Source organism: Tetrao urogallus (genome assembly GCF_951394365.1).
Source record: "Tetrao urogallus genome assembly, chromosome: 2".
In the NCBI taxonomy this organism is placed as follows: domain Eukaryota; kingdom Metazoa; phylum Chordata; class Aves; order Galliformes; family Phasianidae; genus Tetrao; species Tetrao urogallus.
Window position 1 is genome coordinate 9,071,413 of NC_136814.1, and position 15,868 is coordinate 9,087,280.

Sequence of the window (15,868 nt, forward strand, 5' to 3'; positions counted from 1 at the left end):
TTCTCATGTAAGTTAGCATTCCAGAAGTAGAAATGACTGAACTGTATGTGAAACACGTCTTAATCTTGTCTATCCAGACAATGAATGGTTGTTCTTACAAAGCTTACCAAATGTCCAGTTCCTAAAGGCATGAAGGCATGATACAAAAGAGTAATTCTGTCATGAAGTGGAATGTCATCTAACATGCCCAAGAAAAAATGTAATAGGTTGCTTTTAATTCTTTTTTAAGAGACAGCCTTGCCAATCTGCACTGCAGAAACACTGAGTCCAGAACACATAAGAGATTTCCTGAAGTTCACCAGTGATGAAAAAGATAGAAGAGCCCCCAAAATAGAAAAACTGTGCAAACGTCAAACACTGTCAGGACCACCAGTGTTGCTGTGGTTGCCTACTAATCTATGGTTTTTCTTTAATTTTCTAACATGAATGCAGACTCAGTACAAGCCTTCCCTTGAGATCAGCATTACTGCAACAAATAGTTCATCTTTTTCTCTTCTCCAATTTAATGCCACTATTAATTTAGAAATATGATGTCTTTCAAATTCCATTGAAACAAGATCATCAGTTAACCAACACTTCAATCATTAGCTTTGGTGGTTTTAGCTTAATGGGCTAATTAAGGGAAATTTAATCAAAACTGAAGATGGAAATGTCACACATCAGTGAGAAGGAAAAAAACGACAGACGATCTCATTTCCTTGCCCCCTCCTTTTTTTTCTTTCTGCTTGATCCATGCTTACTGAAATCAATGAAACAACTCCCCCCGGCATTGCTGAAAGCTGATACTGAAATACCAGACAGACAAGCCACAGTGGTGACTTAGTGTAATGCAGTAGGTGGCCGTGACTCACTGTTACTTCTACAAAGCTCCAGGTGGGCTATGCTGACTGTGCATCCAGGACTTGATTGAGCACCCATGCAGCGCAGACGCACTTTGTGGACGTGGTGGATGGCCATGAAAGGCCATTCACGGAGGCTATCATAAATAAGCAGCAAAATCAGTGTTCACAGTTTTGTTACAGTTTTGTTGCTTATTAAATTCCTGCAACACCCTCACATGGAATCCAAATCCCGATCAGATAGCTGTGCTTTCAAGCTACATTTCCTCATTAGAGTGGAAATATGGCTGTTATGAAGGGTTTTAATGAGTTTGATGCTAGAAAAATTGCTACTTGAGGACTGGTGGATATTTCTGTTTCTTCCTTAGATGTCTGACAATCGGGAAGTTACATAAAGCAAAGCTAAGCATCAGCTGAATTGTAAACAGAACACGTAGTCTTTTTTTTTAATTTTTTTAATAATCTGTTTGAGGCAGATGGAAAATGTTGTACCAGGTGGACAAGAAAAATTAATTCACATCTCCCATTGGGGAGCATCAACTCGGCTTTCTGAAGGATTCAAATTTCACATAAATTCAAAAACCACTCAGGGGTGACTACTGATGAAATACTTCAGAATCACAGTTAAGAAATGCCACCAAAGGCATAGCAAATTACTTTCATTTGGTTTGTTTCTTTGGCCCAACCCATGAAATTAGAATCCAGATGAGCTGTTCTTTGAAAGGTAACACCAAGTACATTCCAAATAAGTTAAAATTGACACAGAAACAGGACAGCACTGAACCTTCTGTACTGCAGTCTTCCTCACTTTTCACAAACTTTAGATCCTATTTCAGAGTGTTCAGTATTTGAGACTAACAATATCATTTGGGGTTATCCTTCAGCTGCTTCTTTTCATTCCCTTATGTTTTCCCTGCTACTAACAGAAGACTGCTTCTCCTTGTGCTCCATGCCCCCTTCCCAAAATCTAGGGAAATAAAGAGCCAAAATTATGAGAATACATCTACATAGCTTCAATGAAGACAAAACGTTTTGCTTATGACACCTTAGGTCTTCACTACACAGAAATGTTAGATTTCAGGTGTATTATGTCCTCTGCTACATGGAGGAGAAAAATCATTCTCCTTATACTGAGAACCTCAGCAAATTTTGTATGAATTCTCTGCAGCTCCCTTCCTTCAGCAGCAACTCTGAATTCCACCTAGATATTCTCCTTGGTTCATACAGCCAGTTAGATTTCCAGGTAGCTACCCATCTGCTCTTATTTTAGAAAGTCTCACAGCAATAATTAATTTTTCATCTTATGGTAAAGACAGGGATTATTGATCAAGATTGAATGTTAATCTCCTAATAGTCAACCCCCCACGCAGTGATGCAATCACAGTGTGCCTGTACTGTTTTGCCTCCAATGGAACCGATTTCTCTCTCTACCTAGCTAAAATAATTACAGCTGAACCTGCTTGAGATTGAGGTACTTAGCGAAGGGAAACATTTTGGGTCAGTAACCCTTATCACATACGGGTTCCCATTAACTCCTCTGTTAAAAATGATGTATTGTTATTTCACAAAGAACTTACTATTTGGGATAAAAGACATATTCAGATGGAATGGGATTATTTGGAGAACTATAAGCATATTAACAGTTACAGTCTCAGTTACAGAGGCAGAATTAGCCAGTAATAAAGGTTAAGTTTCAAAGGTGTTATTAAGGGCAACCACACAATATATACTTATACAAAATCTGTCACAGGTACTCACTGTCACCAAAAAAACACTTTTTCAGAACAGAACAGCCAGAATAGCTATATCAAGAGAACAGCAGCAAACTCAGTTAATGCTATAGAACAGCAGGGCAGTGATGCAGATATTAAAGACTCATTCTGTTTTTAACCAAGTAATGTGGGACTACTCATTGGATCCATAGAGGAAGAAAGAATAAAGAATTCTGGGTGAAGAACGTACAACCAATAAATACAGACGCGGTAATGTATAAGGAGTCTAGCTTGTATGAAGGATCCTTGGTTCTTTGTGGTAGAATGGGAAGAAACTTCAGGAATAACATGAGACAATCGTGTCTCTGAGCACAAGATATTGCCAAGAACTTTCCTTTTCTTTTCTTCCTCAATGAGAAACCTGGCATCCTGAACTTTAACAGAAATAAGATCAGAAAGGAGTATGATGGGAAAGCAATGCAAGAAGAAATGATCAGACAAGAAGAGTGCTTTGGCACAGCTGGCAAAATATAACAGAGTGGTATGACTGTGAGATGACTTCTTTATACTGCAGCAATGAGCCAGATGTTCCCCAGCTGCCATTGAGATCAGAGCTACTGAAAGAGACAGACAGAACAAAAGATCACATTCCTGAGGACCAAAAGGGAATCCTGCTTTAATATAACCAGGAGAAGCTGACGAGCTTCACTGCAGTTCAGACAAAACCAGTGAGCCAGCAAGATTGGAATGGGTAAAGATAGCAGTTTAAAGAAAGTACAATCATCTGGACACCAATTTTGACTTGCTGCAGCAGAATGTTTCCTTCTAGAGTAACTGAAGTCTGTTATTTCTTAATTATTATTTTTTAATTTAATCCTTAGGAATGTTACATCCTTATCTAGTAGTAAAACTTCTCAGCCCATGTTTAGGAAAATGTTATCAACAAGAACAAAATTTTAAAACTCTCGTCAGTAGAATGGCAGCAGAAGAATATTATTTTTTACCTTCTGAATGTGCTTCCCAGGTAAAAGCACATAGAGCCTATCCCTGCTTAGAAAACTTGGTTTGTGTAGTTTGAAGAAAAGGAGGCTAAGAGGTGACCTCACTGATCTCTACAACTTCCTGAGCAGGGAAAATGGAGAGGGAGGTGCCAATCTCTTCTCTTTGGTAACCAATGATAGAATGAAAGGGATGGCACAAAGCTGTACCAGAGGAGGTTCAGACTGCATGTAAGGAAAAATTTCTTTCCTGTGAGGGTTATCTAATACTGAAGCAGGTTTCCTAGAGAGCTGGTTGATGCCCCATGCCTGTCAGCGTTCAAGAGACATTTAGATAATGTCCTCAATAACATGCTTTAACTTTTCGTTAGCACTGAAATGGCCAGGCAGTTAACTAGATGATTTTTGAAGCTTTCCAACTGACCTGTTACAGTCTGTATTTCAATTTTGTTGAGGACTGTACTGAGTGCAGACAGAAGGCTATTAATACTTGCTATTTTTACCAGAATTTACTCTGAAACATTTAAGTGAATTACAGCTGTAGGGGAGAAGATATGCATGAAGAGTCCAGAGTTGGACCAGTCCAACTGCCTAGGCTCACATAGCATCCACTTCCAAGGAACTTCAGCCAGAGGCAGACAGACCCTCAGAACATTCACTGTGTCTCCTTCCACATGCGTACTTCAGCTTCACTAAGAGAGCAGTAATCAAGAAATTGTTTCTTAATCAGAGCACTACTTTTCCAGTTGGATATCAGCCTATTTGAGCTAATTCTCTTAGCCTTAACTCTACCTAGCAATACAGTTGCTAGATGGGCTAGTGATAATCAGCATTAGCCTGCAGTAAGTGCTGGAGTGTCACTTCTTTACACGTGCTAGCATTCAATCTACAAGAGATATTCTTCTCTGAGATACACTTTAACCATACTGTTCAGAGAACAACACATGTCTAATCGTTAGCTGTACAAATCACTCATCTGCAATTACATCAGGCTTCTGTTTGTTCTTGCTGTCGCATTCCCCACACCATTATTAAAATTTAAGCTCACGTTTACTAACTATAACAACTGTAAAAGAATCAAGCCCTAACTATCACAGAGCTTTCAAGGCTGTGTTGCCTACTTGCATTCCCGTGACACTGAAAAAGGACAACCTTCAGGAGCCTTATCATTTAACTTTGGAAAAGCAGCAGAATTTGTCCACATAAATTCTTTGATAATGTTCTCTATACTATTCTCAACCCAAATATTTAGTGTTACATCACTGCATAAAAACAACCCATTTCCTAGCTTTCTCTACTCTCTGCGTATGATCTGATTTGCAGATAAACTGTCCTTCAGGGAGGAGTAGAAGCTGGGCCCTTTCTCTTCTTCACCTGTGCTCAGAAGATACCGAGCATTTGGAATTACATTTCTGTTCACCCACACATGCTGCAGGAGCTGATCCTCAAGACTGCTTTGCCAACACCCCCCCCAAAAAAGGGAGGATGTAAAAAGCCAGGACTTGAGCATCTTTAAATTTCCCAAAGTAAACGCAATTTTACAGAGTAAAATTTCAACTGGATGTGTTCCTGGGGAACAAATGGCAGGAAGGACAATCCTCTATCCTCTCCCCACTGTACTCCCTGAAATTAAGGATATGTCCAGAGTTCCCCAGGCTAATGCTAGAAACTTAATGTCCCTCAGTCCCAAATTAGCTTCTTTGTCATGCTCCTCCATGCTTTTTGTTCCTGCCAAATCACCTGAAATGTTCTAGCTGCGCTTATCTGCCAAAATATAATTTTCCCCCAGGAACTTGAGGGGTATAAAACATTTAAGAAATGTCTGCTTCTAAAGACAGAAGTGGTCTAATAGTTTTGGAAATCTTCCTAATCTTAAAGGTCCCTTCCAACCCAAGCCATTCTATGATTCTATGATAATGATTCTTTGAAGGGCGAAAAGCCAAACACAGAAATAATGGCTAAGCAGTTTTTGAACAAGCATGCTTTTGAGCAGTTTTAGGGCGTATTATCTTGCTATTAATAACACTTTCCACTCAGCTCCCCAGTCAAAATGGATGGCACTTTAATTTTGAGTGGAAGTGGTACATTAGTATGCTCTATTCAAGAGTTTTACTGCTGTGGGATGACTTAATGTTTCAGCTCCTCCTGCAGGAATATCTACAATATCCTGCCTCCTTCTGCCTAATGCAGACCCTCATAGCTATTGACACTAGCACCAATTAGACAGAAGACATAAACAGTAAACCTTCTGTAGTCCCAGCGCAGAGTTCTCATCAATTAAGTAATTCTTGCAATTCAATAAAACTGTCTGTCATTTATCACCAAACATAAATGACATAGGATAAATGCAATACTGCCATCTCCTGAGCACCACTTTGGTGTGTCACTTCCATATTGTTCCTAATGCATGCACCAATCCAGATTTCCTAAGAAGCAGACTTCACAATGAAGTCTGAATAAAGTCACATTGAAAGATGCCTGCAGTATTTCCACAGTTCACAGGAAGAACTGGCTTCAACTAAATCAGACTTTAAAAAAGTCTTTAAAACACCACAATTTCTGTGAATAAATAAGGATTAAAAACTTTTCAAGGGACAACAAAACTTCCAAGATCTCCTTTCTTAAGTCTTAACAGCCAACAAGCTCTTTTCTCAGTGAACCCAACTGTCTTTCTCTGAAAGTAATAAGGAAACAAGGGTGTCATAACCTTATAAATAATAGTCAGCACTGTATATCACTTGGAACTGTGGTTTCACATGAAGCATTTCTAGCCTGGTTCCTAACATCAAAGTATCCTCTGTCTGATGGTGCAACAACAGAGAATTTAAAGGAAAACAGTAGTATAAGAGTACAGAATAATTCAGATACAAAACACTCCCATGGCAACATTAGAAAACAAATCACATAAATAATAACGGCAAAATAGGCCAGTCTTGAAAGTAAACACAGCTGAAGAGAATGAAGCAACCAGGTATTTTTACAAATGGAGCTTCAGCAGTGACTGCACAAGCCTAATGCATATATTTTTAAAACCCTTGATGCACGCATATTAATTATACATTCCAGACCGAAGCATTGGTAGTGTCCTTGTTGTATTCTCTGCCTACATGCAGCCCTCAGAGACAGCAAGATAAAAGACATATTCACACAGTGTTTGCTCAAACTTCTTATGAGGCAAATCCTTAATGAAATCCATTATTTCTAGGGCACAGATTCCCCAAAAGACAAAGGACACCAGTGCTCATGACACAGCCTGCAGATGCATCATACCGCCTAAAGGCAGGGCAGCAGGAGGTGAAGTATGTTTGTGTCTTCTCTCTAAACAGCATAGGCCAGATTGCACACAAAAATAAACAAGGAGCAACAGAGTATTCCCTTAAAGCTAACTTGTAAGAAGCAACTAAAACAACACTCTGTAAATAAGCATATGCCACAAGATGAAGCATATGCTACCAGATGAACCTTTAAGACTACAGTAGAAACTGACACAGCCATTTATTATGTTGATCCTCCTGCTACAGCTAACACAAAGGTGCTCATAAGCATCCTTGTCTGATTCGGTAGTAGGTGCTTCTCCCATGTCTTTCATCCTCAGATTTAGAGGCATCAGAAGTTAAGGGCTTTGTTATCCAGAAGAAAAAAAAAACCAAAAACTAACTGTAAAGCTCACATCAACTCTAGCAAATTATAAGATAACTGAAACACACTACACAAATAAATGCGTGAGGAGAATGATTATTTCCAATCAGTGAAATGGAAATACAGAAGTTACACCTTGCACAACCAGTGAACCAACTGGGGAACCAAAACCACCGTTCAGTTTTAAAATTGGGTGCTAACTACACAAGCTATTTTCACTACCCTTCTCAGAAGACACCTCTCAGGAGCAAAGCACTTCCCTCTCCCTAAGGGAAATACTTCCAGGAGTGATGTTGGCCATCTTCACTGCCAAGCAGCAAGTGGTGAAGTGACTGATCAGTGAGAAGGAGAATGATGGGGAGAGACTCGTACCTGTCCAGTATATCTGGGAGAGGTAAGATCAACCACTGCCATATTCCCAAACCTTCTTTGTTTGCTGAATGCCAGAATGTCCTGCTCAGCTCCTTCCCTGTCTTGTTCTCAACCAGCACCAAGGACATATTTCCCAGCAAGACACCTCGGATAAGCCATGACATTCGTAGCTAGAAGAAAGAGAACATAAGAGATAAAACATAACAAACATTATCCAAAATTTAACAAATTCCTAACTCTTCATTTCTGTGTTTTCTTATCACCAAAAAGTCAATTCTCTCTCCCTTATGACCATGTAATCCTTTTAGAAAACTCCAGTTTCACCACACACATGGAAGCCTCTAAGGCTTAGTACATCCTATTTACTATTGGCGCTACTGCCCTTTCTTCTTGTTAAAGTTGAGTCCAAAAACATCTGATTTTGCTATTATATATGTGTCTGCAATTTAAAATGGATAGGCTAATAATTTATTATTGCAGAAGAAAGACCTCTCTCCCCTTAGGTGCCACTGATGAGATTCAAGTTAAGACTAAACTTTTACAGCAACATTTTTTTACATGCAGGCAGCAGCAAAATCATGGGGAGCATTAAGTATGATAATTATATTCTCATCCCTTGCTTACTCTTTCCAAAAATTAAAAATCCTTACCTTCTTGCTTCTACAGACTTTCTAATTAAGATTCAGTAATAATAATTAGGTGTTGTTTTTCTTTCTTTTAAATTAATTAAAATACCTTAGGGAACCTGTTTTCTACTTTTTGTTGTTACATTAAATATAATGAAGTCCCTTCCTATGTACTTACTCCTATGTATAGAAAACTATTTCATGTAGATTTCACATTTTATGATTTTCCCTCCCTCGTTCTTTGAAAAGAAAGAAACCCTTCTCTATCAGGCTAGTCTCATAATCTTGTATGAATACAGCTGCCTGATCTTCTTGGAAAGAAGAAAAGCTAGCTCTTTGTTAATAAAATATATATAAATATTACATGAGTCTCAATAATCATAGGAGGTGAGAATGTTGAAGAAATAAGTTCATTAAAGCTACATTAACGATGGATTTTTGGACACGGAAAGGTGTTCAGCACAGTGCCAATGCATGTTAAAAGATGGCCCTCAATTTTAACACTTCAAAACCAACAACTAAGTCAGGGAGCTAGGAATTGAATTTATATTTTGCAAAGGAATATTGGATACTATTACCTTCTTGTTGCTTTGATGGAATAAAATATTTATATCCATTTCTTAGCATAAAACAGAAGCTGCATACTCTGGCCTGAGCTCTTTTATTGAGTGTATTAAGAGTGAGAAACCAATTATGTGACAAAACCCCAGAAATTCTGTTTTGAGAAAACTTCATCTCTGTGAGAGCAAAGTCTCATGGGAACACAAAGAGTGGACTGAGGCTAACCTAAGGCTGCACTTGTCCTGCTGCACAAGGAAATGAGGAAAGATGATTTGTGGAGTCAGGACTGGTGTACATGATTGGATGTGTTTGCATAGCATTTTGTTGCTAAGAGTACATCAGGAGCAAATTTCTGTAGTGGGCTCTCTCTCTCATTTCCCTAACAGAGGAGTCATATTATGATCAGGACTAAACTTTAGTGAGAAGTTTGTAATCTACCCTTTTGTCCTGTTTCCTCCTTGGCCATGGAATGTTTGGAGTCACTCTGTGACACAGCTAGGCAAGGACTGAATTCATACACACAAGTTCACCACCACTGGTGAAAGAAGCTGCTGACAAAGCTTTGTGGTATAGGAGGTTGATGTCAGCAAACTTCAGGACATCTGCAGGCTATTCCTAACTGTTACTGCACACATGGCATCAATGTCAGGTGACAATCTAGATAGTAAAGAACAAGGTGAGCATTTAATATTCTTGAGTGTCTATAAAGTGAGAATGAAATTACAGTGAAAATTGCTTTCCCTTCAGTACCACTGGAAGATCTTTCAGATCCAGTGAAGTCTCAGAATCACAGACTGTAGGGGCTGGAATGGACCTCTAGGGATGATCTAATCCATCCTCCTGCTAAAACAGGTTCCCTACAGCAGGCTACATGGAAAAGCATCCAGATGAGTCCTGAATAGCTCCAGAGAAGGGGACCCCAGGTCCTTTCTCTTGAGGAAGTTTATCAGGACTAAACTTTTTTTTTTTGAAAATTCCAAAACCAGACAATGAACAGGCTGATTATGGTGGACATGCAACAAATTCAACCTATTGCAGGAAAAACAAATCCTCTAACTGACAAGCTTCACGTGAAAAAGTTTCAGGACATTAATGCCAATTGTACTGTAACACCCTATGTGAAATTTCTAAGACAGATAAGTTGGAACAACTTAACTTCACTGTGCCATTTTCACAATTCAAAATTGAGGAGGTAAAGCCTTGAACATCTTAATATACACAAGATTTCAGACCTCTGTCTCTTCTGGAGAGCTGCCAGACAATAAGAGGCAGAATCTACATTGTCAGAAGCGAGGAAAGAGCAAGCCTTTGATAGCTATTAATGTAACACTAGAGTACAAGCTGAAGCAACTGATGAATTGGAATGGATGCCTTTGCACACATGTCAGCTGTTTGAGGGAAAGATGTAGCTGGCATTAGATGTGGGAGATCAGCTCGCTGGCAAAGTGCAATGTGCAGGCTCTAATGAACTGGCTCCGAGTGAATTGACTGTCACTGTGTCCAAATGGGCATTTTTGGCCACATTTTCTGTCATTTCTAAGCTTCACAGCAGGGCAGTCCAGGTCTTTTCACACCTGCTGAAGTGAACCAGAGCAGATGATGAGCTGGATGCCATAGTAAAGACTTCCAAATGGGGCTGGCATTCATTCTACAGAATACACCATCAGTGATGGCAGGTGGTGCCACATACATTATGAGTTCCTGTAAATAGCGTAGGGCAATGCTTAGAAAAATCTGAATTTGGGCTGTTGGTGGCATATCCCCAATATTACATATCAAATATCTTCCTCTGTGTTAAACCAGCAGCAAAAGAGTCAGAAACATCATTTAGAAATTAATTAAGCACTGCAGGTAGACAATGGCTCAATACTGCCTTGCTTTCTGGCTTTAGAACCCACTGTAACTGATGATTAGCTGAAAGACCACTAATCTTCATCAATATCAACAGGGCTTGGCAAGTTTAGAGGTGAAGAGAAACAATAAGGGTACCAGATACACAGCTCCAAATCTATCTGAGAACTAAGCAAAACTTGCATTTTATTTCTGTATGCGCAAAAGAAGAAGAATACCAAGACCCTCCTGGATAAACTTTGGGCCTCTGAGAAATTTCAAATCTCATACATCATTCAGTGACACAACAGCAAGGTGTCAAGAGAAGAATCAGTTTTGGTAAGAACAGAAACAGCAGATGAGCGGTACAAATATTAAAACCAGCACTTAAAATAAAAAGGATGCTAACAACATTTTGCAAAATAAAGCACATGAAAGGATGCGCTAGAGGCGTATCTATGTTGCATTTTTCATGCTCATAAATGTTGTGAATCAATGTTATTAACATGTACACTTCTAAGTTGTTTAAAACTCAAAGAACAGAGGAGAAAAAAAGACATGCCTTGCTGCTGCCAGCATGGGGCTCAGAACGTGCTCAAGGAATTATTTCAATTATTGATTTACACGCTTTAAAAATACAACACTTTTGCATAGGAAAGAAAACTGAGTTAATAACCACGGAGCATGAAACCATCTTTCATAACCCAAATGAGAGGGCAAACTTCAACTGTGCTGTTTTACATCAACATATTATGTTCATCTTCTAGAGGGGCCGGATTTACATTCAAAAACTAATTTCAGATTTAAAAAAAAAGCCTGGCTCAGTTTGGTACCTCTTTCAGTAATATAATGGAGACTTACATGAAACAGCTAGTTGAAATGTCAAAACTGCATCAGAAAAAAAAAAATCATTGTTTTAAACATGGCCAAAGGCACAAGGCTCTTTTACAGGGATCTCTTTTCATTGTTTTGCAGCCCAGCTATACCCTTTAAAATGTTTGAAGCAGGATCTAATGAAAATGAAATCATTTCGTTACCAATTACAGGGGAGTCCCACTTGCAAAGAGCGAGCTTCTCTTCTATGAGCATGATGACATTTAAAGCTAATTTTAAGTTCATCACAAATCAGGAAACACCATCTCCCGTATTATAGCCCACACCAACACCTCTTGCCCAGGTTTTAATTTTCAGTTATGGCACTGAGGTTCATCAGATTCTCTTGTGCTGAGCAAAGTGCAGCCTGTCTAAAAACAGTTTCCAGGCTGCTCATGTGTCTGCAGCGACTTTCAAGCAGCAGTAATAACCACGATCCACCACAAAATGAGATCTCTCAGAATAGTTATAACTTCTGCTGCTCAGCCAGGTATACACTGCACCAAGCCCTCAAAAATGCAGTAGTCTTAGGCCTGGTCTTATATCTCTTTACCACAGAAGCCCAAACACCTGGGGAAAACACAGTGCATGACTTATGGTTAACAAGCACGACAGCATCCTTTGAAGCATAAGGCTGCAGATGTTGGAGAACATCTCTGAAAAATGGAATAAAAAGCAAAGTCAGTGTAGTGACTCTGCATCTGCCTAGCAATAGTTCTGGGACTGAAGGAGATGGGACTGCCACGTTGTCCAGTTGTGGGAGGCCGGAATGCAGTTCCTAACTTCCACACAAAGGGCAATTTCTCCCTTGACACCTGCAAAACTCTTTTGTCAGCTCTCTGACATCTTTGCGTAAGTACTGAGAAGCAGGTGGCCATTACAATCTGGAAATTGTGTACACCTAAGGGATATCAGCTGTGGCAAAGTAATTTAGTTTTGCCATGGGTGGCATCTGAGATGACAGCACTTCCTTTGGACTTGAATTGCAATGTGGTTTCCTGAATTCCCAGACTGTAGTGCAGTCTGATGCCTGCACTACATGTCTGATGACAGGCATATGGGCTGCTTCTTTAAAATGAGGAAATGTCCAACCACCTCGTGAGCCTGTGCTCTTACAGCCCTGTGCAGGCCACCCAATTCCTACTCTGAGGAGAGGATCAAAAAGATGAAGCAAAAGGGAGAATAATGCTTTTCTCTATTGTTCAACGTTTCTAAAACTTGCCTTCAAATCAGGCCAACATCGGATCAATTCTTCAGAGTTTATGTGCATTCCTGTGCTCAATTACACACGTTTTTCTTTCTGATGAACTTTTAGATGTAGGTTAAAAATATTTTCCATTTTACTACCGCGTCTCAGTCTGGTTTCTGAATCATTTTCTGTTTCTTTTTTTTCATTGTGTTCACCCTTGCTGGTCACCTCAGAGCATCTCTTGTGAACTACATGTGCCATTTCCTGCACCCTCCCAAGATTTACTAGAATTGTCAGTTTCCCTCTTACATTTAAACTGGGCATTAAATACACTGTTAATGGGTCAACAGGCAAAGGGCTCTATTTAATGTGCAACATGAAAAAGATAACAAAGACTCTCTGGACAGCAAACAAGGGAAATTCTTTGAAGTCAGGATACTCTAGCCAAGATCTAATAAAGTAACAAAAAAGAAAAACTAACTGAACCAAGAACAAAGGGCAGCATCACAAACTAACAGCTCTGACCTGCCAAAAGCACTGCAGAAAAAAGAAAAATGAAAATATAAAGCTGCTCAAAAAAAACAGGAGTAAAGTGCAATACGAAGCTATATACAAAGTGCAGGGCACATTAGGTCCAATCCCAAATGTGTGGGAAAGTACAGGCTATGTTTCCTGTGTCTCCTGCATGGATTTTTATCCTCATCTTTTGATGTATGTGAGGCAGAACAGAGTAGATCAGTCTGATTTTTCCTTTGTGAGCTAGAGAAGCCTTGTGCAGGGCATGGGAAATGCTATAGGAGACAGCACACAAGCAGCCCAGCATATTCCTAGTGACTGAGCTCAAGCAGAGGAAAGCACAAAATGGTGGAACACGAAGATGAAGGGATGTGTCTATCCTGTACTCGGCAGCAACACCTAAGCCAAAGATCATCCTGGATCCGGGATCTCTCAGTGCTTTATGTCACTACTGCTGCAAACACCCGTCCAGAATCTCAATAGGTGCTGGGTCTCTGATTCTTTGTAGCTGGCAAGCACCACAGTATGCTTGACTGTTTCCTTATCAGCACTGGAATATGTCCTGGTTCCATGGACATTTTGGCCAGATAAGATAGCTCCCCCTGCGTGGTACTGCAGCAGAGAATGCTCCTTGTGATGAGGCTAAAGCAATTAATTCCTCTGTTCAACTCAAGCTAAAAAGTCAACATTTGTTATGGTGGATGTTATTGTCTAACATAGCTCAACACAATAGAAGCAAATTAAGAGATAAGAGAAAAAATAGGAGCTTCAGGAAACAGAGAGGCTAGTGCTCCTGTGTTGCAAGGGAAGAGGGGAGTGAAAATCAGCAAACTGTGGACATCTGCTGACCTCACTGCTGCTCTCACACTTTCCACGTAAGGCCATAAGTGCCCAAGGCAGGTGTGCTCTATGCACACAAGAGAGGTGAACAAACTGTGAGGTGGGGTTGTGCATTCAACCCCACCAGCAGGAGTTCAACTGAGCTGGCTGTGCTGACAGTGGGGTAGACAGATAGAAGTAGGAGGAGGGATAGAAAATGACCAGCCTGAGGAAAGCCTCCATCACTTTCATGTGTTGCTGCCACCTGTGAATCTGAGGAAAATCTCTCTGGATGGATTGAAACAAGCTGTCAGAACTAACAACTATGAAAAGGCGGGCAGGTTTATGGCTTGATCTGACTGCAGAAGAATAAATGGATCTAATCTACACGCAAGTGCTCAGATCCCTTTATCACATGAATCATAAGTGAACTTTGTCAGTGGGATTTCAGTTGCCAGAGAACTTGTCCTGTTTGTGATATGCCAGGTGGAGCTGTCAGCACTGACAGGTAGAAGAAAACTCATCTTTTAGTGCCCGACCTTGAGTCAGTTCAGTTGGGAAGTGATTGAGGGTGAAAAAAATACAGGATAGGACTGCAGTATTTTCACAGCCTCTTTTCTGACCTTTACTTCACTGCACAGGAGCTTGTTGGCACCTACTGGAAGAATAAGTGTGTGGGGGAGTATCTCTTTTCTCCTCTTGTATTGAAAAGTGGAATCAAATTATTCTGCTCACAGAAAGATTGTGCCAGTAAAATAGAATTTGAAGCCACCGGGGGCTCATTGAGAAGAGAAGCTTTTACACTATATGAAAAGACAAGAGACAAAAACCCTTGCCAAACTCCTTTACTCTATATTACAACAGCTGCAATGCTGGATGTGTCCGGATGCCTTTTAAGTGCCAAGGGGAGTGACGGAGGTGGGATGGCATGTGAGCAGATGAAATACACGACAGCTTCTCCCCTGATGGCAAGTTTAATTATTTGCACTGTTGTATACACAAGGTAAAAATATAAACATATTGGGAAATCATTCACTCTGCTTCCTGTGTCAGGTAGAAGATGAAAAACACTTGCTCTTGCTGGTCCATGGCAGAACAAGGTCTTAAAATATTCAGAACCTGCATATGCCTTTGTCACAGAAGGGAGGAAAAACAAGGTAGAATGTATTTCCTAAAGGAAGACATTAATATATCAAGAGAGCAAACACAGATGTGCTTTGCTGTACGTACTGAGATACAAAACAGAAGAGAACCAAACTTTAAGCAAAAGAAACACTCAAGTATTTTAATTTCAGAGAATTTTCTTATGTATCCCTTCCTGTCCTTTCTGCATTTTTAGATCAGTGCAAGAGGAAAGGCCTGATTTTTTTTATCTGTTGTAAGAATCAATTTCCCCAAGCAATCCTGCTCCAGGATCCAGAAGCTCAGGATGAACAATCAAGACGTGTGACTCAAAATCATAAGCCACAAATACAATCAGTGACGATATAATCTGTGAAGCTATAGACCAGATAAAAAGACAGAGATGATATCTTTCTCTAGCCAGAAGTTTAAGGGTTAAATACAACTGATTTGGAAATGACAACTACTTGTACACAATTATCTAACAAATATTGATATACTTGCTTAAGTTAACATTTTATGACTATTAACAGCTTTTCTGCTTGAGCATGAATCTGGCTTGTTTTGTATGAATTTATCTCCACTGCTGGTAACTCCTAAGAGTTGCAGAGGACTCCACTGCTGGGCACTCCTAAGAGCACGACATCTGTGAGGAGTTTTGAGGTGCAACGTGATGAAGGCCTTGCCAGCTTGAATCTCAGCTGAGCTAGAAGAAGCATGCACTGAGTGGATTTTCTGAGTGGATTTTCTTGGATTTTGCAAATATAAAGCA

General features: G+C 39.9%; 1 protein-coding gene across 1 annotated transcript in view; it reads right to left on the reverse strand.

Annotated features, from left to right (window-relative positions):
• Window positions 1–15,868, reverse strand: part of ALK (ALK receptor tyrosine kinase) — a gene marked incomplete at both ends in the record, with an annotated part of 285,971 nt that overhangs the window by 42,839 nt on the left and 227,264 nt on the right. The window contains one exon of the mRNA XM_079532815.1: window positions 7,561–7,730. Coding sequence (XP_079388941.1) covers window positions 7,561–7,730 — 170 coding nt within the window. The remainder of the gene's footprint in view (window positions 1–7,560; window positions 7,731–15,868) is intronic.